This window comes from Candidozyma haemuli, assembly GCF_002926055.2.
Source record: "Candidozyma haemuli strain B11899 chromosome Unknown D_2014730914, whole genome shotgun sequence".
Taxonomy (NCBI): domain Eukaryota; kingdom Fungi; phylum Ascomycota; class Pichiomycetes; order Serinales; family Metschnikowiaceae; genus Candidozyma; species Candidozyma haemuli.
The window spans coordinates 292,231-315,932 of NW_020289911.1; the positions used below are offsets into that span (position 1 = coordinate 292,231).

General features: G+C 44.4%; 13 protein-coding genes across 13 annotated transcripts; 8 read left to right on the plus strand and 5 right to left on the minus strand. All coding sequences in view use genetic code 12, as the record gives it.

Moving 5' to 3' along the window:
* Nucleotides 1-65: 65 nt before the first annotated feature.
* On the minus strand, nt 66-1,156 carry IFG3 (Ifg3p; the record flags this gene model as incomplete). The annotated part of the gene is made up of 2 exons (XM_025486247.1): nt 66-1,083; nt 1,134-1,156. The coding sequence occupies 2 exons, from the start codon at nt 1,154-1,156 to the stop codon at nt 66-68; spliced, it is 1,041 nt and encodes a 346-aa protein (XP_025343797.1).
* Nucleotides 1,157-2,186: 1,030 nt separating this feature from the next.
* CXQ85_002582 (uncharacterized protein) lies at nt 2,187-4,313 on the plus strand (the record flags this gene model as incomplete). The annotated part of the gene is made up of 1 exon (XM_025486248.1): nt 2,187-4,313. One exon carries the CDS (start codon nt 2,187-2,189, stop codon nt 4,311-4,313), a length of 2,127 nt encoding a protein of 708 aa, XP_025343798.1.
* Nucleotides 4,314-4,579: 266 nt separating this feature from the next.
* CXQ85_002583 (glucose-induced degradation complex subunit) lies at nt 4,580-6,012 on the plus strand (the record flags this gene model as incomplete). The annotated part of the gene is made up of 2 exons (XM_025486249.1): nt 4,580-5,955; nt 6,000-6,012. 2 exons carry the CDS (start codon nt 4,580-4,582, stop codon nt 6,010-6,012), a joined length of 1,389 nt encoding a protein of 462 aa, XP_025343799.1.
* A 24-nt stretch (nt 6,013-6,036) lies between these two features.
* CXQ85_002584 (25S rRNA (uracil2634-N3)-methyltransferase) lies at nt 6,037-7,023 on the minus strand (the record flags this gene model as incomplete). Its single annotated transcript, XM_025486250.1, has 1 exon — nt 6,037-7,023. The coding sequence occupies one exon, from the start codon at nt 7,021-7,023 to the stop codon at nt 6,037-6,039; it is 987 nt and encodes a 328-aa protein (XP_025343800.1).
* A 96-nt stretch (nt 7,024-7,119) lies between these two features.
* On the minus strand, nt 7,120-11,001 carry CXQ85_002585 (uncharacterized protein; the record flags this gene model as incomplete). The annotated part of the gene is made up of 2 exons (XM_025486251.1): nt 7,120-9,322; nt 9,683-11,001. The coding sequence occupies 2 exons, from the start codon at nt 10,999-11,001 to the stop codon at nt 7,120-7,122; spliced, it is 3,522 nt and encodes a 1,173-aa protein (XP_025343801.1).
* Nucleotides 11,002-11,531: 530 nt separating this feature from the next.
* Nucleotides 11,532-12,794, plus strand: TRM12 (Trm12p; the record flags this gene model as incomplete). The annotated part of the gene is made up of 1 exon (XM_025486252.1): nt 11,532-12,794. One exon carries the CDS (start codon nt 11,532-11,534, stop codon nt 12,792-12,794), a length of 1,263 nt encoding a protein of 420 aa, XP_025343802.1.
* A 1,079-nt stretch (nt 12,795-13,873) lies between these two features.
* On the plus strand, nt 13,874-15,634 carry CRZ1 (DNA-binding transcription factor; the record flags this gene model as incomplete). The annotated part of the gene is made up of 1 exon (XM_025486253.1): nt 13,874-15,634. The coding sequence occupies one exon, from the start codon at nt 13,874-13,876 to the stop codon at nt 15,632-15,634; it is 1,761 nt and encodes a 586-aa protein (XP_025343803.1).
* Nucleotides 15,635-15,821: 187 nt separating this feature from the next.
* Nucleotides 15,822-17,297, plus strand: SAM50 (SAM complex subunit; the record flags this gene model as incomplete). The annotated part of the gene is made up of 1 exon (XM_025486254.1): nt 15,822-17,297. The coding sequence occupies one exon, from the start codon at nt 15,822-15,824 to the stop codon at nt 17,295-17,297; it is 1,476 nt and encodes a 491-aa protein (XP_025343804.1).
* A 32-nt stretch (nt 17,298-17,329) lies between these two features.
* Nucleotides 17,330-18,388, minus strand: CXQ85_002589 (phosphopantothenate--cysteine ligase; the record flags this gene model as incomplete). The annotated part of the gene is made up of 1 exon (XM_025486255.1): nt 17,330-18,388. One exon carries the CDS (start codon nt 18,386-18,388, stop codon nt 17,330-17,332), a length of 1,059 nt encoding a protein of 352 aa, XP_025343805.1.
* A 436-nt stretch (nt 18,389-18,824) lies between these two features.
* On the plus strand, nt 18,825-19,163 carry CXQ85_002590 (uncharacterized protein; the record flags this gene model as incomplete). Its single annotated transcript, XM_025486256.1, has 1 exon — nt 18,825-19,163. The coding sequence occupies one exon, from the start codon at nt 18,825-18,827 to the stop codon at nt 19,161-19,163; it is 339 nt and encodes a 112-aa protein (XP_025343806.1).
* A 369-nt stretch (nt 19,164-19,532) lies between these two features.
* Nucleotides 19,533-20,534, plus strand: SSN8 (cyclin-dependent protein serine/threonine kinase regulator; the record flags this gene model as incomplete). Its single annotated transcript, XM_025486257.1, has 1 exon — nt 19,533-20,534. The coding sequence occupies one exon, from the start codon at nt 19,533-19,535 to the stop codon at nt 20,532-20,534; it is 1,002 nt and encodes a 333-aa protein (XP_025343807.1).
* Nucleotides 20,535-21,167: 633 nt separating this feature from the next.
* On the plus strand, nt 21,168-22,313 carry LAC1 (Lac1p; the record flags this gene model as incomplete). The annotated part of the gene is made up of 1 exon (XM_025486258.1): nt 21,168-22,313. One exon carries the CDS (start codon nt 21,168-21,170, stop codon nt 22,311-22,313), a length of 1,146 nt encoding a protein of 381 aa, XP_025343808.1.
* Nucleotides 22,314-22,348: 35 nt separating this feature from the next.
* AVT7 (Avt7p) lies at nt 22,349-23,665 on the minus strand (the record flags this gene model as incomplete). The annotated part of the gene is made up of 1 exon (XM_025486259.1): nt 22,349-23,665. The coding sequence occupies one exon, from the start codon at nt 23,663-23,665 to the stop codon at nt 22,349-22,351; it is 1,317 nt and encodes a 438-aa protein (XP_025343809.1).
* Nucleotides 23,666-23,702: the final 37 nt, after the last annotated feature.

Genomic DNA, 23,702 nt, shown 5'->3' on the forward strand with positions numbered 1-23,702 from the left:
CCGTTTTCATGTCCATTTTTTCATGTCTTATTTATAGTTATCAACATCGATAATCGGTTTATGAACTAAAGCTTTGGTCTTCCGAGGGCAAGCAGGACTGCCTTGTCTGCCATTCCAAGTCCTGCCTGGTATCCGTAACCAGCAGCACCGTAGTTGTGAATAAGCGTCTTTCCAGCATTGATGAACTCTCTTTCAATACGGGCGCCTCCTTCTCTTCCTGGACGTAAACCTGCTACGACTCTGAGCACTTCAAGGTCTTCAATACGTTTGCCTCTGTAGTTCTTTTCCACAATTTGGGGGAAGAGTTTGGTAGTTCTCTCCAAGATATCTTGTGTCTGTTCACGGAAAGTGTCCGGCGTCCAATCTCCTTTTTGTAAGTATCCACCGAGAATCAACTGGTCATTAGAATAAGGTCTTTTTATAATGTACGTGGGTTTGTCGTTACCCCATCTCATCATGTTTTCATGAATGTGAGGAGCCTTTACCACCACCACTTGACCTCTTAATGGGACGCATTTTTCATCATTGACACCTCCAAGGGTCCTCGACCCGAGTCCAGTACAATTAAAGACGACCCTCGTATCTTCTTGGTATGCTTCATGAATGTTGTTGAGCTTCTTACGTTCAAATTGCACACCTTGTTTCTGTAAGAACGTCTGGAAGCTGGCGAGGAACTTTGGACAGTTGAAGTTCCAGGTTATGAATTCAATTCCGTACTGGACGCCATCCGGCAAGTCATTGCTGGGAATGAATGATATATCATAGAGGTAAGACTCCAAGGAAGCCAATTTTTCATCTGATGGAGGCGTATCCCAGTACTCCGTAGACTTCACTCTGTCTAGACCGCATTTGGGGCCACCCAAGAACAGTTGCAACCGGCCCAATTCTTTATATGTCATTTCGTCAAATGCCAAAGTCTCGGGATCATCGCCTGTGATACATGAAAAGTTGCCTCCAGCGTATGGAGAAGTGTACTTGATGGACTCGTCGCCTGGAAGGAACTCTGCCATGATCAAGATATCCCGAGGATGAACATTGTTCTCGAGAAGCTTGTAAGCTGTGTAATGGCCGATAACACCGGCACTAACGGTTAGTAAAACACCATAAAAATATCAATCCAAATCTTCACGTACCCTACAATAACGTAATGAGGCATTCTGGGGAAGAGACTATAGAGTGGAAACCGGTTCCTTTATATATACGGCAGAATGTACAGTGCTAGTCAAGGCTACGGCCCGGATCCACGGTATAAGTTTTCCATCTGGAACGGCATCCTAGAAACGTCGATGCAATGACAAACGTCATAGAAAGCTACTATTATTTTGGCAAATCACCCGTGGTCTGAGCTTCCTTACAAGCTTCTGGGGTGCACGGTCCATGCCATATTCGGTATACAGATTTTGTGGGGAGACTGAAAAATCATACCACTCACTGTACTACTGTAGGTAGTTCTGTAGTGGCTTTTAAGAAGCGCTAAACGCCGGATGATGGTGAAGAAGAATCTGGCTTCACGTATCTCGATGCACGAAGACTTTTGGCTCTGGTAAATGGACCCATTCTGTGCCCTGGCTAATCTACCAGCGATGATCACTCGTAAGTCTAATTTATCATTTTGTCGAGTTTTTGGACCATCCAATTTGGATTCCAGAATTTGGTAAAATGTCCCAATTGTTGTCTTTTTTTTTGTATTTCTGTAATCAGGATATTCGTCAGATTTGGAGGTTGTTGGGTCTCTTTGTTAGTTTCGCAGCCATTTCGCTAATTACCCTGTATTATGGAAAGAGGAAACCAACAAGAACCTGCCCTAACATTAAAATCCAAAGAAAAATTCTATTTTATTGCGTTACCTTCACCAAGAAAACTTCCAAGAAAGCCCTCCTTTCTTCAGTTTCAAGAAAATCAACTAAATGGTGGAAGCTTTATGTCCTTCACTTAAGGCGGGCCATGTGCCTGGACAGACAGTAAAAGCCACTACATAGTCCAAATTCCACTTGATCTGGGGAAGCCAAAGAATGGATAAATTTTTCCATTTGGATCATTTTCGAATTTGTCATTTTTCTTGGACTTGGGGGCCCCCTTTTTCACAGGTGCATCGGGTATCACACACTCGCGGATGCTTCAGCCTTCCTATAGTATGTACTTTGACATGCTCAAATGCGCCCTATCGACTATCCGATTGCGACACCATGGGGCTTGATAAGCGGAAAAAGAAGAAGACGTTGAAACCGGGACCGGTTTTGTCCAAGGATAAGATTCCTTATGACTACGTGGTCATGATAGACGCTGGTTCGAAAGGTTCAAGGGTTTATGTGTATAACTGGTTGAATCCGAAGCACGCCCTTGAAGCTGGCGTTGATTTGCAGAGCAGCCCGAAAGTCAACTTGGTTCATGAGTCAACCTTGGGAGAAAAGGATTCTGATAGCGAGGGAGAAGATCTGGAGGGTGGTCTTAAGGACGTTACCTTCCCTTCTATATACCTGGATAAGCAGTGGCATAAGAAGATACTGCCTGGGCTTTCTTCATTCAACCAGAGCCCACAGAAGGTCGGCAAACGTCACCTTCGATACCTCCTTGCTTACGCTAGTGCTATTGTTCCGAAATCTGAACATCATAGAACACCGATCTTTTTACATGCTACTGCTGGCATGAGGCTTCTTCCGCCGAAGGAACAACTGCCTATATTAGACAATGTTTGTGACTATTTTCAAACGAATTCAGACTTTTACGTGCCCCAGTGTAAGTCTCACGTTAATATCATTGACGGGGATACAGAGGGCTTGTATGGTTGGCTTTCAATCAATTATTTAATCGGTGCTTTCGACTGGCCTGAAGAGCACGCTCACGGCAAAGAACATAATACCTACGGACTTCTAGATATGGGTGGAGCTTCGACCCAAGTGGTGTTCCAGCCAAACTCGACTGAATCAAAAGAACACGAGAATAACTTGTACCGTTTGTCGCTCGGTATGCTACCTAAACTCAAGAAAAAGGAGAAGGACTCAGATAAAGAGGTTGTAGGGGACTTCCACGCTCCTGAGATCAAAGAATTTAATGTCTTTTCGGACTCCTTTTTGGGCTTTGGTATGTTTCAAGCTCAAAACAAGTTCCGCTCGATTTTGGTCGAAAACTACAAGAAAGAGAACAATATTCCTGAGGAGACTAATTATTTCGGAACTCCTCTTTCGGACCCATGCTTGCCCAAGGGCTATACAACGAAGGAACTTATAAACCATAACTATATTGACTTTACTGGAGGTTCTAACTTCAATGAATGCTTGACGTCAATTTTCCCAGTTCTAGAGACCGCCACTCATCACGCTGGCAACCCAAAGAGCTGCTTCAAGCTCGGTGAAACTGGTAAAGTAAGTTCGTGCTTGCTTAGCGAACTCATTCCAGCATTTGATTTTGACGTGAACCATTTTATCGGTGTCAGTGGTTATTGGGATGCCATAAACGCCTTGTCGTCATATGGCAAAATACCACGAAGCGAGTCTGAAAAGTATGATTATGTTAAGATGTATACTGCCACATCTCAATGGTGCTCTCGCTCTTTTAAGGAAATGATCGAGAGAAACAACCTTCGTGAGAAGAAGGAAAGGATACGTGAAGATGAGCTTGCACAGCTTTGTTTTAAGTCTTCCTGGATTCTTAATTTCTTGCACGTTGGTCTAGGCTTCCCTCGTATTGGTATCGATGATAAAGAAAAAGATGACAAATTCAAGTCGCTTCAGCTCATTGAAAAAATGGGTGGCCTGTCGTTTTCATGGACTTTGGGAAGAGCTCTTCTCTACGCTAACGACGAGTACATTCAGGCGTTCAACAACTATACCATCGAGAAGACTGGCAAAAAAGACCATTTGGTTAAAAGACCCGGATATTTCTACACGCCGAGAGAGAATGCTTTCCACTTTGGTGCCGAGCCGGCTGGCTCTTTCCCAAGACCATTATATACCCGTGAGGTTCCTGGCACGAAATACCCGATCTTCGATTACGAGTATGAGTATGCCTCGCATCCGTCAGAACTGAAATGGTACCTAGAGACGCATAGACTCTACGGTGCCATTATATTCATGGCCATGGTGATGGTGATATTTATACTCATGCTTGGCAGGAAGGGCCGTAAGAACGTCGTCAACAATGGCAGATCATTTGTGGGCAAGTCTCTTGCTTTTGCAGGGTTCACCAAATTTGCATATTCAATCGTTCCCGAGTACGAAGCATCTGATTCATACGAGCTCGACGAGTCGCTTCCTGATAGCGTTTTGGGTGAGGGCTCAAGCAGATTTGTTGTGGAAGACGAGGAAGAAGTCTAGTGCACATTATCTTATTAGAAGACCTAGTCCATACAGACTAGCTTGCATTTAAATTCGAGCATGTTAACTTAAAGTAGGTTTTTTTTTTTCAGTATCATATTTACTTCCTCTACCCTCGCACATAGGCCTGCTCCAAGGTGCGCTGATAACGGCCTGGCTCGCACTGTGTGTAAGTGACAAGGAGCGGACTCGGGAACCACACTATTCAAGGCGTACCACCAGAAAGCCACGGATTGCCGACGTAATTGTTCCTCATCAGCACCAAAATGAGTGAACCAACAGTCAACTTTAGTGTCCAAACGCGGCAGGTCCAGTTTGCGGTGCCTTCAGAGTTGATCAAGAAGAATTTCAAGACGATCCAGAAACTTGTGGAGAAGCTGAGGAAACAGGTGACTGAAGAGATAAGTGCCATCAAGAAGAATCCAGGTTTGACCAAAGAGCAAAAGCTTGCTACGGTTCGGAAACTAATAAGGAACTTTGAGACCTACCAGAAGAAACTCAAACTGGCTATCCAAACGGACGAGGACTATAGAGAGCGCTTGACCACCCGAGCTAAGCATTTGAGCGAATTGAAGAACTTTACGCTTGATAACCATTCTTCAGGAAACGAGGATAAGCATATTGATGAAGATGATAAACTACTTGACTTGCATAGCGAAAAGCTCATAAATTGGTACAGAGGAGAGACAAACCTCTTGATCATTGATTACTTATTGAAGTCCAATACTAGAAAGGATAAGAATTTGGGCAGCGAGCTTATGAAAAGCTTGGCTCCGACATTTGAATATGATATTACGAAATTGGTTGACCATGACGTCTATGAGAGCTTTAACAAGGTCTTCTTGTCAATCAATATAGATCATGATTTGGACCTAATCGCTGCTTGGTACAACGACAACAAGAATGCATTAAAGAAATTGAGCTCCAATCTTCAGTTTGAAATCCACTATTGCAAGTACTTGTCAATGATCGAAAGCGGACAAGCACCTGAGGCAATCTCCTACTGTAAGGCATACCTTGCGCCATATGGAAACATCAAGAACTACCTGGAAGATGACCTAATCAACTTTGAAAAGAATCATAAACGTTTAACAGAGGTGGGTGCTCCACTCGTCTACGTTTCGATGTGCCTTGACTCCTTCCTGGGCGCCTCGTATGAACCCGACCGGGAGTTGTCAGCAAGATACGCAAAGTACAACGCAGTAATGTCTGAAGAGCGCTGGCGAGGTTTATCGAAATGTTTTACAGAGGACTTCACGAAGATCTACGGCATCCCTAAGACTTATCCTTTGTTGGTTCTTTTATCGGCTGGTCTCTCAAGTCTCAAGACCAAATCATGTTATTGCAATGACGAAAACACAATTTTCAAAACGCACAAACAAGAGGTACTAGAAGTAAGCAGCTGGCGTGACTTATCACTTCGAGGACCTAACTACTACTACAAGCTTTTAAAGAAGATCAACCAATGTCCGGTTTGTTCACCTGAGCTATTCCATCTAAGTCTGAACCTTCCATATGCACAGTTACTTACAAGCATTTTGAACAACCCATTCAAGCTCCCTAATGGTAATATCTATCCGTTTGAAAAGTTGCTCAGTCCATCCAAGAAGATGGTAGCGATGACCGGTACACTTGCACTAGAGTTAGTCAGGAACAACCAGTTGATGGATCCGCTCACACATGAAGTATTCCTGATTGATGACTGTGTGAGAGTTTTCCCTGCTTAATCATCATCACTATCGCTCTCATTCTTGGCCTTTGCTTTGCCCTTGTTGCCCTTGTTGCCCTTGTTCTTAGTAGGAGCCTGGTTGGTTGTATCAAAAATATAAATTCTTGCATCACGCTCAGCAGCAGGCTTCGTCGTGTCTCGTATACCATTTGTCCTTTTGTGATGGTAGCCTTCAAATGCTGCCCACTCGAATTTTCCTGACTGGTTTACCAGAAGCCCTTCACTTCTAGCTAGAGCTTTAACTCCCCATGAAATGTATGGTTCTCCCTCAAATAAGGAGAGAATAACATCAGCTTTGGTCTCATTTTGGGACTCACCGTAGCCACCAAGATCGTTTGTCGCTTCTTGGTTTACCATGGAAAGAAGATCATTGGCACTCTTAAAGTAAGCCAACACTAACTTCTGATGGTCTCTGACGTTTCTATCAACGTCCTTCATACCTCTTCCCGTGTGTGGAAAATTGAACATGATATGGTTAAGCTTCTTGTATGGGTTGAATAGCTTCACAGAGGTCCGTTTACGGTTGGCATTAACGAGCTTCATGGTAAACGGAATGTTTGTGGCATCAACTTGATGTAGCACATTGACTCCCTCATCTATAAGGAACTGTATATGTTCTTCAGCCCCAGGATACTTCGTAAGGACTTCTTCTTTGGAGTCGAAGCTTGTAGCTATCAAGTTCTTTGGTTCAATCTGTTGACCCTTGATGATCGAGCTCGCGAAAGAGAAATCACCTTCTCCAATAAGAAGAAGAGTTTCGTGACGCTCAAAAGGTATTAGAGCTTTTATATTATGCTGCTGTTTCTTTGAACCTTTACTTTTTCCACTTTTGATAGACTTCTCTTTGTCTGCTTTCTTCGTGATGGCTTCCTTGGCAGCCTGCTGGCGATTCTGCTTCAATTGCTCATTGATGAAATGCTTCAGAAGTGCTCCTTTAAGTCCTTTACCAACGACTTGCTTATTCTTGGGTTTCTTGGCCATAAGTATGAGATGTAGTTATGCTTGGATTTTACGATGAGCATCGCGCATACATTATGCGTGGGTGTACTATTATGGATCTATATAATATTAATGTTATCAAACATGGAAGGCTCTTTCCTCCCCTAAACGATATTCATCCTGTAATGGATGCACCTCCTCTGTAGGCTTGACAGCTTCGACGGGACCCTCGCTGGTAGCTGATGCGTTCGAGTTGGACTTGGTGATCTTGACTTCATCCATAACATTGCTGTCATCATCTTCGTCGGACAGAGACACCAGGACGTCGTCATCATCGGATTCATTTGCCTTTGCCTTTTCTGCGTCAGCTGACACTATAGACTCCTTTTCACTTTCCTCTTCCTCAAGCTGCTGCAAGTTCTCGACCTCACCGTCATCCCATTCATAGAACAACATGAATGTGCCCTGAGAGTTCAAAACATCACCCTCGTTAACAACATACACGGACTCATCACTGATTCTCCACCATGTTCCACGGTACTTTCTGTAACAAATGTAATGACCATAGTTATGAGTTCCATAATGGGATATAACAGCTTTAAGATTGTAAAGAAGATCACGGTTGCCAGAGAAAGGACCCTCGGCGTTTGGCTCTTCAAGTTCCGAGTCTTCATCGGATTCGGGAGATTCAACTGTTCCGTTACTTGTTGAGGAATCTTGTTTTCTGAAAGGAAGTCTGGCATCCATATTGATATCTTTAGGTTCAGCAATGTAAGGATTAAGATCGAGCTTGAGAGGAAATCTGACAGTCTTGGAGTTCTTGACAATCATATACGTCCTTGGGTCAAAAACAGATCTGTTGATGTGAATGCAAAGTAAAGGTGGCGGCCTACTCAAGAGGGCCTGCTTGGTTTTGGTAGTTTTTCTAATCATGCTCTTTGTCGTGAGACGTTCAAAAACTTCATCAGCAATGTGATCTTTGGCGAGCTCATTATCAATCTCACCAATACGTTTTTGGAAGTCAGCAGCTAACCGTTCGTTTGCGTTTTTGTTCATGCTGTCTGAAAGGAATGCTTTCGTTTGTATTAAGCCGCATCTGTTACAATTAACTTCATCAATCATCTCGGGCTTACTCCATTCGTTGAGGAGTTGGTGCAAGGTGAAATTGCTATAGTTGGAGGCATTATAAGGCAAGTTCAAACTCAATCCACTCAAGACTGAATAACGAATACCACCAACCTCTCCGCAGGTGAGACATCCAATACGTTCAGCTGAAACACCATCGACAGGGGTGACAAGTTCAAGAGGGAGAACTTTACCTTCGCTATCAGGAATATTAGGATCGACCTGATGAGCAGGAACAAATACATTACCGAGTTTGCCGAGCTTCTCACATCCAAATGTCAAATTTGAAAGTAATCTAGCATCGACATACTTCTTCAGATCATCTTTTTGTTCACCCTCAGATTCAGGTTCTGGTGTGGCTTCTCTCGATGTCGAAATACTCTTATATTCTTTCTCCACAATTCTCATCACAAGCTGATAGAACTCCTGAGCATCTTCCTGATTATATCCTGTAAAGAAGTTTTGCTTGGGTCCATTGGGCATCTTGTGGAGCAATGGTCTTGTGCTGAATTCCTTTCCTCTTGAGCCATAGGCGCCGTTCACGTCATTCAAAATCTTCTTGAGGGCTCTCGTGAAGACCAAATTTGTGCGTAGCTGACTCATCCTAGAAACAGGTACGTTAGCATCCACCATAAGCTGTGTTTCGCTGTTGATGTTTCTATCTATAAACTGCATCAACTGCTTGGAGGAAGCCAAAGATTGAATAACCGAGTTCATGAAGCAAGTGTTTCCATCATTGCTTATGCCTCCCAACTCACCACCGTTCTTCATAGCGAAACGGGATTCTCGTGAGTTGGAAGATGTACCGGAGCCACCAAAGCGATTGCCAAAGCCAGTGGAGGAAAGGAATCTGTAGTTGGAGTTCATTGAGCCGAGTACTTTATTAAATAGCTGAGGGACGTTGAATAGCAGTGGGTAAAATATAGCAACCGAGGCTAATACTATGGCTATGGCAGTGGTGGCACCTTTGTTTCTTTTGGCAAAGGACGATAAAAGGGAGATCTTCCCAGGAACGTAAGTTTCGATAAAGTGCTGGTAAGACAACTTGTCGATGGCGAAGAGCGGGGAGATTAGACAAAGTAAAATGGTAACGGTAAACACAAGTCTGATACTTTTGCTCATACAGCAGAAGATTGGAACACTGCTGGGTGACTGAAGTTGTATATCTTGATGGAACGTGCGAGAAGAGGCAACACCAAGGATGAATGGCAAGTCTCTATCGCAGGCGCAGATGGGTTCAAGATATGGGACAAGCGGAAGCTTTAAAGTAGGCTGTATTCACCGAGAGTGGTAAGACTTATGGTTCTGGAGCTCGACGCTAAAGAAGCTGGGATATTTGACCAATGGGAAGAAGTATGTTTGCAGCGCACTTGGATTATGACCAAAAAGAATTTTTCTCTTATGGCAATATGGAAGAACTTGTAGGAAGGTATAGTATGCGAACCAGAAAAGAGTTCTGTACGGCGGAAGTTGCAAACTTAAATGAACAAGGAGAAATAAATGGGAAAAGAGAATTAAAAAAATAGATAAAGACCTGCTGGGAATGTTGGATTGACTTATTTATCGTCTTTGGTACATTGGTGGGCCATTACGATTGAAACCTTGATACTGACCTTGCGCTGGTCCTCGACTTTTACCCCATCCACATTTTAAAGCTCTACCATTCACAGCAAATCCAGTCAACTGTACAATGGCTAGAGCAGCTCTTTCGTGAGTGTCGTATTTGACGAAAGCACACCCTTTATCTGGATGGAACTTGAAATCAACAATGAATCCAAAGTTTTGTAGCAAAGGAATAAGATCGTCTTGTTGAGTAAAGTGAGCAATGTTGCCCAAATATACTGTCGTCTGCCACGAGGGCGTCTGTCTCAATACGATATCGTAAGATTGGGGTGACATGACAGCTCCGTTGATGCCCGGGGCAGCAAACATGGGTGAACCATCGGAGACTTGGGGCAGAGCCATGGGGAATGGAGCTGGCTCGAAGCCGCCGCCCATGTGGCCGTTGCTGTGGCCGTTTCCGTTACCAATGATACCATTAGGATTGCTGTATCCTCTGGGGAACGGACGTGGACCTCTATTGTGGTTGTTGTAATTGTTGTAGTTGTTGGGGTTGTTGTTATGACGCATACCGTTATTGGCATGTGGGTGACCGCCTCTGGTATTCTGTTTATGACTGGCCCAGTTACATCTGATATTTCTCCCACTGAGCATTCTACCGTTCATTGTCAGCAATGCTAATTCTGCGTCCGACAAAGAAGTGAAAGTGACGAACCCGTAGCCTCTAGATCTTGATGTCTGCATGTCCCACATAACGTGTGCCAGCTTTAGCGAGTTGAACACGGAGAAACATTTATGCAAGGCTTCGTCATCAACCTCAGGAGACAAGTCGCCGACGAAGATGTTGTAGACTGGTTCCTCAGAGTTCTGAGCTGTGGAAAAGGTAGCAGACTGGAACGCGTAGTTGATTTTAAGTTCATTATCGTGAACGATTTTCCCGTTCATGGACGTCAAGCCCTTCTCGGCGCCATTTTCGTCGTGAAATTCGATGAAAGCATAGTTTAGGTCGGGCTTGTTCTTGTCGTTCAAGATCTTCACGGAAAATACCTCGTTGGCGTCAAACAAGTCCTTGAGTTCGGTCTCCTCCACCGATTTACTCAATCCCCCAACATATAGAATCTTCTTGGAGATTTCTCTACCACCATTCGTGGCGCTGGCAGCGTTATACTCAGGGCGTTGTGGTTGTTGTTTTTGGCTATTGGGCGTCGACGCATTCGGCGATTCTGACTGTTCTTTCGGTTGTTCTTCAGGCGACTGCTGTGGTAGAGCTTTATCCTCGACAACGGGTTCTGGCGCCGAAGCTGGAGGCGTTTGTTGCTGCTGTTCTTCTGCCATCGTTGCGTTGTAGGTTATTGGTACTTTTCGGTTGGGGTGGAAATTCTTGGGGTAACTATTATTGATTTATGCCGAATCGGCTCTGATAGGAAATGAAAGGGAGGTAAGCGACACTGGATCGGGAGCTTTTCTTCAATTGGACGTATTTCAGAGTGCCTATAAGTGGCTATTGTCCAATGGCAAATTGGGGTAGGTTTCGGGTTTCAGGAGCTGAAAAGTGTTCGAGAAAAATAAGTAAGTCTCAGATTTTAAAAGTTTTTTTTTTTTTTTTTTTTTTTTCCTTGGTGCGTTCGCTAATCGACAACCGTAGACCAATTCTCACACCGCCAAGGCAACAACGAATAGGAGAAACAAAAGGAATTAGGGAATGTAAAAAGGTCAGTTTTATATTTCTCCAGTAAACAACTTCTTATGAAAGACCTCTCCTTCGGCTTCTTTTTGCCTTGGGTGCCTGGGACGTATTGGGCACTGTTCCGCGACGCGAACAAACCTACACTATGGCGCTTATAGTCAAGTAGTGCTAGTATAGTATGGGCACCAAGATCCTAGTCAGGGAGCCACGGTTGATCAAGGAGATAAAGACGGTGCTTGAAGATGGAGGAGTGTTTGATAAATCTCGAAGGATCCAGTCTCATGATGGCGTTTCATGCTTGTTTTCCACAGGCTCCTTATCTGAGATGAGGGTGCTTCTCAAGGAGTACGATACGAATAAGATAGACGTTGTTGAGGATGAACTGGAAGCTGTGACTAGGCTTGTCGGCTTGCAAGGAATAGTGGCAGACGTTATAGGTTATGACAAGTCTGACTTGCTAGAGACGGTGCCTAAGAAATGGTCCTTGTACCCTCCTATGGTACTCTTCCAAGGAGGACTGTTCAGTACACCAAGGTGGAAACAATACTTTGAAGAGAACGGCAGAGACAAATTATTTAAGCATCTACTGGAGAAATTCTTCACTGGCTACACACACTATGCGGTCAACCAGCCCATCATCGAAACCGATGTCATGCGAAGACCCTTTAATCTTGTGCCGCTATATGGAGACTTTGGCCCTGATCCCAACGAAGCCCGATTCGAGGATCCCATGCCGGCAGACTTCAAAGAGGCTTTTTGGTGCACGGTGACACAGAACGGCATTTGTCAGGAATGGGCGCCGAGGTACACTATGTTCTCTCGAGGTAACATCACTGAGAAGAAACGGCTTCTCGATAGTTACACGAAGCTAGACGGGCATAATGTGGTGGATTTATACGGCGGTATTGGCTACTTTACCCTTTCATACTTGACCAATGGAGCGACCGTGTTTTGCTGGGAGCTTAATCCATGGTCCATCGAGGGCCTCCTACGCGGGCTTAGAAAGAATGGCTGCAAACATACGCTTATCAGGGTGGGGGAGCCATTTGACGTGAACATTTACCAGGAGAACGTGGCTAATGGCGTCAAGGCTTTTGTGTTCCACGAAAGTAACGAGCATTCAGTAGAACGACTTTTTGGTCTTGGTTTACGTATTTCACACTACAACCTTGGTCTTTTGCCCCTGCTGAAGCAAGGCTGGGAGGTTGTGAAAAAACTCGAGGAAGGAACCGACAGTGGGTGCGAAAACGCTGAGGAAAAGCGCATAGCCCGATTAATCCATGTTCATGAAAATGTCCACAAAAACGATTTTTCCCAACTTCTGCAAGAACTCGAAACCTTCTTTGGCGGCACGGCCGTCCATTTGGAAAAAGTCAAGACTTTTGCACCGGACGTGTGGCACGTTGTGGTGGACATAAAATTGAAAGAAATGGAAGTGTAAACGGCTGCCCACTGCGTCCCCCAGCACCGTTTTCCAAACTAGCCCACCACGCGCAGCACTGCCTCGGTGCACGAGAGGCTTTTTGCGATAACCTGAACTGTCTGAGTGATGCCTGATGAAGAGTGACCAAACAACCAGTATATTGTTAATCTTTTTTTTCACGGCAGAAAGGACAATACCAGGCTTGACATAAGCATATGATGGACAAATCTATCTAAAAATAAAACCAGCAGCAACACTCACCTTGCAACAGCCATCTTCAAGAATGGTGACGCTGCTCGCCGGCTTACAACGACAATGTGCCGCGGCTGTCCTGAGATCCCCGAGTAGTAACTCGACTTCATTGGGCTCACCCTTTCTCGGTATCAGGAACCAACGAACGGCTACCCCCTGTCATTTTTTTTTATTTTCGCCGCAGTTACTGAGTGCCTCCATTTTTCCGGGATTATCACAGTCTTTTGACAGCCAAGCTCTACCACTAAAAAAAGAACCGTTTCCACTCCGCACTGTCTGCCCCCCCAGCTACCCATTTCGAGTACCCACCCACCCTGTCTCAGCCGCTGCACTACCACTCCAAGAACTTTTCTCACTGCTTTTGTGATTTGCCGTGGTGAGGTACCGTATACTGATTGCTATACTTGTTTTCGCTCGCAGCCGTCAGGTGAATGAATCGCCTTGTCTGTGGTCCCCCCCTCTAAGCCTTCCCTCACTTATCCACACTCCCTCCCGCATGTTGTACTCCATATAATCGGGGACCCAGCGTTACTTCTTGGTGAGACTTTCGGCTTTTTTTTTTTTTTTTTTTTTTTTTTTTAATCGACATCACCTTCCAAAACCAAACACAACCAACGCTTTTTTCCAAAGTCAGTACACCTACCATTTGCTCATCGGTTTCTGCTGCTCTCGACTTACCCTAAGCTACCCCGCATCCCCAAAGGTCTTCTTCAGCTTGCCTTTTAGAAAACAGCATTCCCTGTTCTTTCCTTTCTACAAGATCACGTGACCAAATCTCCCCTACCCGTTTTCAAGAAATATCGAATACAAGCGCAAATACCTACTTTCCTTAATATTTCCCCATCATGTCCCTGAACGTCGTGAAAAGGGAAGAGGAGGAGCTCTACGACATGCTCAACTTGTCGCCCCCTCATTTCGACTCCTCCTTGAATATCGCTTCCCCGACCTCTGTACTTTCCAAAGACATGTTCGGCACCGGTAACGGCTCTACAAATGCTAACATGTTGGCTGACTCTCCAGTCATGGTTACTAACGCCAATCCTCATCAGTCAAAATATAATCAGCAAGACTCCTTCGTGCAGAATATTAACATAAACTTGTCACAGGATAATGGCGTCACCAGCTCCCTACATCCTAGCCCTTCCGGTCTTGATATTCCCCCTTCCCTAAACGTCAACTTGAGCTCGGCACAAGCTGCCCTGGACTTACTCTCTCCGAATAACGTACCTCAGTCGTCGTACCTAAATCCTCGGAGTCCGGATACTTACTCCTCCCATTCTTTATATTCAGAGTATTCCCTGAACCCAGGTTCTCCTTACCAAGACGCCATGTCCCACTTTAGCGACGCCTATTCTGATATGAAGCCTCAAAATCTTGCCAACTCTGGCTATCTAGACCCAGCTGCAAACGGAAATGGCCATGGAAATGGAAACTCCTTCGATTCAGAGATTTTTTTGGGTGAGTCCATCTCCTCCACAAACTTGTACAACATGTCCATGCAACCATCGATACCCCAGCTGTCTCACCATCTACAGCAGCTTCAGCAGTCAATCAACCAGCCGGTTAACAATCCACAGTACATGCCGGTTCCTCAAATTAACTGCAATGATACCTCCTACGAAAACCAATATGATAGACTCACAGAAAACAATCTCATGAACTACAACGAGAACATTCGTCCTGGTGCTGGACCACAGCAAGGATATGAACAAAGGGAAGTGAAGATTTCCATCCACCAGGCTCCTGATGTTGTCGCAGCCAAGACACCTTCGTTATTCAGTAACTCGTCCCACAACTCCTCAGCTCAGAATTCACCCGCCCAAAATGCCTCCACTGGCAATAGTCTAAAGCCAAATCTGCATGGCAATCTTTCCAGCCCATCATACACGAGTCCTCAAGCGACGCCGACGAGTCCAATGTCGGAGAATGACCCCAACGGTCTTTTGAAGCCCGAGGAATTCCAAAATGTCAAGCGTGGGCGTCAGAAGGCTCATTCTATCAAGACTCATTCCAGGCTGCGGTCTCCAAATAACTCGGGCTATTCAAGTGAAGAGATTGATGATGATGAGTCTGCCGATACCGGAGAGAATGCAGTGTCCTCTCGTGAGAAGATGTTAGAGCTTGCCCTGACCACCCAATCTGCAAGAAGAACACAGAAACACCCTTCGCTTTACGCGTGTCATTTATGTGACAAGAGATTTACAAGACCGTACAATTTAAAGTCTCATTTAAGAACGCATACTGATGAGCGACCATTCACTTGCAGTGTTTGTGGTAAGGCTTTTGCCAGACAACATGACAGGAAACGTCACGAAGACCTCCATTCCGGTGAGAAAAAGTTCCAGTGCAAAGGTTTATTAAAGGATGGAACTCCATACGGATGTGGTAGAAAATTTGCTAGAGCTGATGCGCTTAGGAGACACTTCCAAACAGAATCAGGTAAAGAGTGTATTAGGTCACTTGTCGAAGAAGATGAAAAGGAAAGACAGGCAGGTAATGGTAACGCCCTGGGAATCCAACTACCGAGCGGTGACTTTCTCAGCCCGGCTAGTTTGGCCCATCAGTACCAGAATGTCCCACAAGTTGCCATATCTCCTCCAGATTGAGTATAAAAAAATGCGATGAACATTCCGCCGTCAACTTATCAACCCGTAACACTTATCCTCTAAAAGCCTCTCTAACGTACTCCCTCTTTGTCTCTTCCATGTTGTCTATTGTGAACTTCTGTGTACACGCGGATAGCCGCACAAGCGCTTTTATCAACTTTTTCGAACTCACCTCCACCACTCAACCATGTCTCTAGATCATGAGGAGTCTATGATTGATAGAATATCGGTTGGTGCCGATGAAGAGAAGGAGCTTAATCTAACAGCAGAAGAAAAAGCGCTCCAAAAGCTCATGGCGTCCAAACAGCAGATGATGATGGACCAAAGCAGAAGCTACCTCGAGGACCTCTTCAAAGAGAACTCTACCATTCCAGTGAAATTGCGTAATGTCCAAGTCACAAACTCTCAGAACTTTAGAGACTCGTTCTTGCAAACTCAGCTAAGTCCTCTTCTTAAAGGAAACGTCATGAGTTTGGCTGACTTCTTGGATGGCCTAGAGCAAGTTCATAGACTGTTTATGAAACACGATGTTCTACAAGATTCCATGATAGGATTGCATCAGCTTCCAAAACAGATATGGAGTAACAAAACACCACTAACAGTGGATATGGTACCTGTGTTTAATGTTGTACCTCAGAAACGTTTCTTTGCAAAGACAGGAACCAACATTGGTAACGGTGAAGGTGATGGGTATATCCAATTCCAGCTCAAGAACCTTTTTGGAGGAGCCGAGAGTCTTGTATTTGATGCTATTACCGGTACGAAGACGCCATCGTCGTACCTTTTGAACTATTCGCAGCCAGTTTTCAACCGTGCCGACTACTTATGGGATACTCTGGCGTTCATTAACACAAGAAAGCTCGAGTGGATACAGAGTAGCGTTCAAACTAAAGGTCTCATCACAAGAATCAATACTCGATACGATTCGAAACTCAATTTTGACGTGGCGTTCGAGAACTCATGGCGTGCTCTCAGTAATCACGGCTCCAGGTCGTTGGAGGTGTTGACACAGCTGAAAGACACATTCAAATCTTCTGTCACCGTGGGTGCCACTTATGATACAAGAAACAATCGTACTGGGCCAACTTGTGGAAATCTTGCAAAGCTCGGTATCGAATATAGCGGGTTGTTCGGCTTCAACAATGTCCGTTTCACCAAATTTCAATGGGAGGGCCAGCTGGCTGTTGGTTTAGGAAAAAATCACTCGCTCATCTTCACAAACAAGGCTGGTTTGCTTCTCAACGGTAACCAACTGAAAACAAACATTCTTGACCGTTTCCATATTGGAGGTCCAAATGACGTTCGCTCATTTCTGCTCAATGGACTAGGTCCTAAAGACCAGAACTCCTCTGTCGGAGGAGACTGTTTCTTCAACGGTGGTATCTCCTTGCTAAGTCACATACCCAAGACTCCAGAGGATACCAACTTTAAAATTATAAACTATTTAAACTTTGGTAAGTTGGCATCGCTCAACTCCCAGAACAGTACGAAAGATTTGCTTACGCTCTTCTCAAAGGGCTATTCGCTTAGTGCCGGGTTTGGAATACTATACAACCATCCTATGGCACGCTTTGAGTTGAACTTTGGCTTGCCTATCCTTGCACACGCAAATGACCAAATACGTAAGGGCATCCAATACGGCGTGGGTGTATCTTTCTTGTAATGAGCATCTATAATAATAAATTGTATATACGATCACTCATGCTTTGCTTTCTTGCTTTTATGTTCCCATTCGTTCACCCAATCGTCATGCTTCTCTTTCACCGCAGGTATAATTAGCGACTCAATCTCCACGTTCTTCTTCTTATCCTCGTCAGACAACTTGATCCAGTCTTGTTGACCGTCGGGAGTCACAATCACCACCTCGCTCTTTCTTGATTGCAACAAGTTTCCAATCACAAGCTGGTGTTGGTAACGAGATAATGCATCACTTGCTTTCTTGAGCAAAATAGAATTGTCTGTCTCCAACTTGAAAGACACAATCATTGCCTGTGGAGCCCAAGAGTCCACCAATCTTCTCAAGAACTTTGGCACTTGCTCCAAGTCAACTACAAGCTTCCCACTTGGCTGAGCTTGGATCTTGTGCTGGGGCATTCTTGATGAAGGTAAAAAGAAATCAGACACTGCAGCTGCGAGATAAAACAATGCCTTGGTCTGCAAAGTCTGCAAGATCGTAGACATGGATTTCAAGGTATGCAAATACTGATTCACAGTAGTGAAAGGAACCAAGAACAAGGAATTGCTCTTCTGGGCATCCTGGTATTTCCTCAACACCACGAGCATCTCGTCTGCGAATTCCGGGTTGATCTCAACCCTGTTGTCCTTCTCGATCATATAGTCCAAGAAACAATTCGTCGTATGACTGTAATGTCTGGAGTATGGAAGCAAAGAAAACTCTCTATGCAAAAAGATAACCGCATATCCATTCTCTAAGAAGTACTCGGCAGAAGTAGCACCTCTAGTACCAGCACTAAAGTTGTCTATAAAACGAACCGTATTGTTTTCCAACGGCACAGTCGTTCCACCAGATGTAACAAGAGCAATTCTCTTACCTGTTGTCTCGGCATGGTACTTCACAAACTTCCTAGTTTGTTCTTCAATCTCAGGCAAGTAAGAAGGCTCTTTGTGCGTCTTGAAGTAGTTCTCCTCATCCGAATCTCCAGCAACTGGGAAGTCTCCGTGAGTACGGTCAATGGCTGTAGCCGTATCCGGAGCAGCGGTATGGTAGTTTTTCTGTGGAGGTGGAGGAGCCATGAGGAGATTACTTACTCTGTAGTAGGTGAAATGTAGCCAGGCCAATTGAAGATATGGGGAAGAGATGTACTGGTGCAATGACCACTACACTGTTAAGCCATTAGTAGAGGTTACCAACAACATGACCAATCCAGTTGTATTCCTAGATGTATGTGTTGCAATTGCTTAATATGAGGTAGGCATTTTACTAATTGCAGATTGCTCGAGGCGGTATGTTTGACTTTTCCAGTGCATTGAGTTTCATGACTAACATTTAGGATCGTCACTTGGCAGAGTAAAGATCGAGCTCTATCAAGATAAGCTTCCGAGGTATGTATAAGCTTTGATTTGGTGTTGAAGATTTCTTCTAACAAGCAGAACCACTGAAAATTTCAGGCAGTTTTGTACTGGTGAGTACCGTCGCAATGGCAGACCAGTGGGTTATAAAGGGTGCAAAATGCACCGAATAATCAAGGATTTTATGATTCAAGGAGGTGATTTTGAACGTGGAAATGGAACTGGATCATTGACTATTTATGGTCTGAGTACTTTCGATGATGAAGGCTTCCCGTATGATCATAAGAAGTACAGTGTATCTATGGCCAACTCAGGCCCAAACACTAACGGATGTCAGTTTTTCATTTGCACAAAAGATGCTTCCCATTTAGATGGTAAGCATGTTGTGTTTGGGAGAGTAATTGAGGGTTTCAAGATAGTTGACGAGCTTAATCAGACGAGAACCAAGAATGATCTGCCTACAGAAGAAGTCATAATAGAGGAATGTGGGGAGATGTAAAGAGACTTCTACTACATAATGGGGAAGCAGTCAGACTACAATAGAGGGCTTTGGTCAAGGAAGATACTAGATGCTTTCTATGTCTTTCAAAGCATAGATAGTACTGTTATCTTCACCGTGTACATCCTCACCAAGTAAAACTAATCGTAAGACTATACAATTACATAGAATTCATGCTAGAAAGAATCCAGAATCCCTTTTCCTCTTACTTCCACTCGCATTTCGCTGTCATTGGCGTTTTCCGTGCCGTGAGTTGCGATCCCGGTAGGTCAGCACCAATACCGAGAGCGCACATATTTCTCACTATTGGTCACCTAGTTAACATAGATCATCAACCATCAACGCAATCAACACATATAAATCCCAGTCATGTCTGCTGATTACTGGTCGTCCTCACAAAGAACCAAATGGCAGCTAACTCGTGAAGGTCTCATGGAGAGCAGAAGGAAATTGGTGCTACTAGAGAAGAAGATGGTCCAGGGTGGCTTGATCAAAGAGAACCCACAAGTTGTCTACGACGTGAACATGAGGATATATCTTCACACGTTGGTTGTGAAGCTTGGAAGACGACTTAACGTTCGTCAAATTGCATTGGCATCTGCAGAAGTGTACCTTTTCAGGTTCCTTACTAGGGTGCTGTTGAAGGAAGTAAACGCTTACTTGCTTGTTACAACGTGTTTATACGTGGCTTGCAAGATAGAAGAGTGCCCACAGCATCTACGATTGATTGTTCTGGAAGCTCGAAACCTCTGGCCAGAGTATATTCCCCATGATGTGACGAAATTGGCTGAATTCGAGTTCTACCTTATAGAAGAGATGGAACTGTACCTTCTCCTTCATCATCCATATAAGCTGCTTCTACAAATACGAGACTTTCTACGGGAAAACAGTGGACATTTCGGTTTTAGTCTTACTGACGATGAACTACAACATCTGTGGTCTCTCATCAACGATAGCTACATTACAGACTTACACCTCCTATTCCCACCCCATGTGATTGCCATGGCGGCTATTTACATCACGGTGGTTCTAAAGAAAAACCTTAATGCAATTAGAAGCGCCGGCGGGCCTGTGGGCAGCCAGTCGAATGACGAAAAATCATCCGCCATGCATCTAGATGATCTCATGACACTCAATGCTGGGGGCGAAGTGGACATTCAAAGCACTTCTGGCGGGAACTTACCAGATCTGAGGCTAGATGAAGATACTGTGAAGATAGACCGCTTCATGAACTTTTTCAACTACTCGCACGTCAACCTAGACGAGATGGTAGAGGCAATGCAAGAGATGATCAACCTATACATCTCGTGGGATCGCTACAACGAAAATCAGGTCAGAAAAGCACTCCAACAAATGCTACTTAGTCGCTAAACACCCATGAGAACTCTAATTATCACATCATTTAACTGTCCAGCCTTACAGCTCCAGGCGAGCCTATCGCTGCGCAGGGCTCCGATGTTCCTACAGCCAACTATGGATAAAGTTGGTCTCTGTACATTCCTGGCGTGAGTCGAATGCCTTATAGGGCAAATACAAACCGCCCAAGGCTGTACCTACTTGGGGCAGTGGAGGACAAAAAAAAAAAAAAAATAAGCCCCGTAAGGTTGACATAACAATCTTGAAAACTTTTCACATTGGCGTCCAAAAACGAAAAAAAAGTCTGAGAACAATGGAAGAACGCTAGCCAATGCCCACGGTTTAACACTTTTTTTTTTTCTAATTATATTCATTCATCTTTTTTTTTGGGGGCCTTGTTGGATTTTTTTTTTTTTTTTTGTCTGCGATTTGCAATAGCCCGCTCCCCACGAGTGGATGTGTGTGCTCCCTTCTCAGAATAGAATTTACCCTTCGCGTTTTCACTAAACTTGTCCTCCATCGATTCATTCTCCTCCATCGCCAACTTTTGTCTAAAAATCAGCGATCCTCGTGCACTACTTGCTTTTTTAACCCTTGGTTTATTATTTTGGTTGACAATTTAACGAAAATCTCCTAATCCCTGTCCCCATGGCTTCCCAATACTCCTCCTCGTGGCAGGAAGTCATCGACAAGAATCAGATCCCCCTCTCGAGGAACTTTCTTGTTGGGCTCCATTTGACACATTTCCTAAGCACACGGTTTGCTCCAAATGTCACACATTATACACAGAAATTCTTCCATCTACAATACTTTATCGAGAGAAAGGATTCCCAAAACATATATGACATTGGTCTTGACGATGCGTACTATGTGGTAACGTGGGTGGTGCTTCTCACCTTTTTCAGATCCTTCCTTATGCAATGGGCATTCACTCCATTCGCCAAACACGTCTGTGACATACATTCGAAGAAAGCAAAGATGAGGTTCGCCGAGCAGAGCTGGGCTGTCACCTACTACTGCTTCTCCTTCGCATTTGGTCTTTACATCTACCGCCATTCGCCCCATTGGCACAGTCTCGACAACATATACATCGGCTGGCCCCATTACCGGATGCCTTCGTTGTTCAAGAAGTACTATCTTGTCTCGATTGCTTTCTGGTTACAACAAATTGTCGTGCTTAATATTGAAAAAAAGCGGAAAGACCACTTCCAGATGTTCAGCCACCACATCATCACCGTGGCTCTCGTCTTGGGCTCCTATTACTACTACTACAATAGAATCGGCAACATGATTTTAATGCTCATGGATTCGGTCGATATTTTCTTGTCCACAGCGAAAGTCTTGAAGTATTCTGGCTGGCAACGCTCATGCGACATGATGTTCGTTCTTTTCCTCGTGTCATGGGTCGTCTTACGCCATGGTGTTTACAACTACTTATACTACCATGCCTGGGTCAAATCCAGGGACTTAATGTTTGACAGTCAGTGCATTCCAGGCATCGTACAGAAGAGATGCTGGACAACTACTATCGTTAATGTGTTTTTAGCGCTTCTTGGTGGCTTACAGATAATTACTTGCCTCTGGATGTTCGCTATTTTGAAGGTTTTAAATAAGGTGATTCACGGCGATAGCGCCGATGATGTCAGAAGTGACGCAGAAGATTCAGATGAAGAGGTTGAGGTTGAGAGCGAAGGTGAGCGCATCGAAACAGAAACCCCAGAGACTACAGATGAAGACGTCTCTGAAAAAGTTGCACAGGATATCACAACCCGCATTCATGAGGTACTGACATGAATCTATATATTTATATCAATATCACCGCGCTTCATTCACAATGCTAAACTCGAGTAGAGACAAACAACCATCACTGCGAATCCCCACACGGAAAGAACTAATCCCAAGGTTTTGAGCGTTTGTTCGAGCTTATTTGGATCATCAGATTCGGATCCGATTAATTTGTATCCGAAGAGACCGGGCAAGATAAAGGAAATGGCGGTTGAACCTGTTGCACCTACAACAGCCAAAACGAGTGCAAACGATTTTATGCTCACTGCGGCAGTGTACCCTACCACGAGCAATAATGCAGTGATACCATAGAATGTAGAATCTGGGAAGGGAACAATGTAAGCTTTTGAACTTGGAATAAGAGGGCTAGTCTCATCGTGGTTCTCAGACTCTTGATGTTCACTGTCGTGACCCTCTTCCTCGAGCGTCTTGCCTAGCACATGAACCAAAATCCAGAAGTAGATGTTGTTCACGGAGATTCTTGCTGGATGAATCATCAATGGGAATGAGAAAACGACCATGAAGACTATCGAGAATCTGCCAACAGTAGTGGAAAAGGCACTAGGGTACAGCAAAATGATGTTACCGTTGACGAGATCACCAAAGGTCAAGTAACCAGCCACGCCAATAATGATGAACAACACAGCCAGGATGGTAATGGCAAGGTTAACCAAGGTGCTAAGTGAAGAAAGCGACTTGTTCCTGGCTTCGTTAATGATGGAGAACATATTCTGGTGACCAGTAAAGGCAAAAACGACAATGGAAAACGTCGAGAACACCTTTGTAGCCGACAGTGGGAAAAGAGTGATTTCCCCTCTATAAGAATCCGGTACGTCACCAACCAAAAAGTGTACCACAACAAGAAGGGCCATGTAGCCAATGGCAACAAGACCTAGCACGGATGTGTATTTAAGCGAGTCCAAGTTCTTAAGGAGCGAAAGTGGAACGCACAAGAATGCAGATATAATAATCCAGAACTGCTTATAGTATTCCAGGTTAACATATGGCACCGAAGTAATGATGGTGGGCATCAAATCACCAATCAACACCAAGTAAGATATAGCACAGCCAAAACACTGTGTTGCTATGGCAATATCAAACACAACACTAAGCGTTGGATAAGTGATAGAACACAAGTTGAAGAATGTAGCATGCCCAGCAGGCACATACTTGGAAACATAGACCTGCAAAAATAAACCGTAGCCTGAAGTAATACCTGCTAGGAGGATAATGAGGACGCCACAGACTAAGCCGTCCGTGGAGAACGCAAAGGGTATTGATAAGAGACCTGCACCAGAAATGGTCTTTATCAAACTGATAAGCGAAGAGGTCGGCGATGCCGCCTGAGTTACTTCCACCATGCTTGTTTGCTAGTAGTAAAAGTATCAAAAGTGGAGG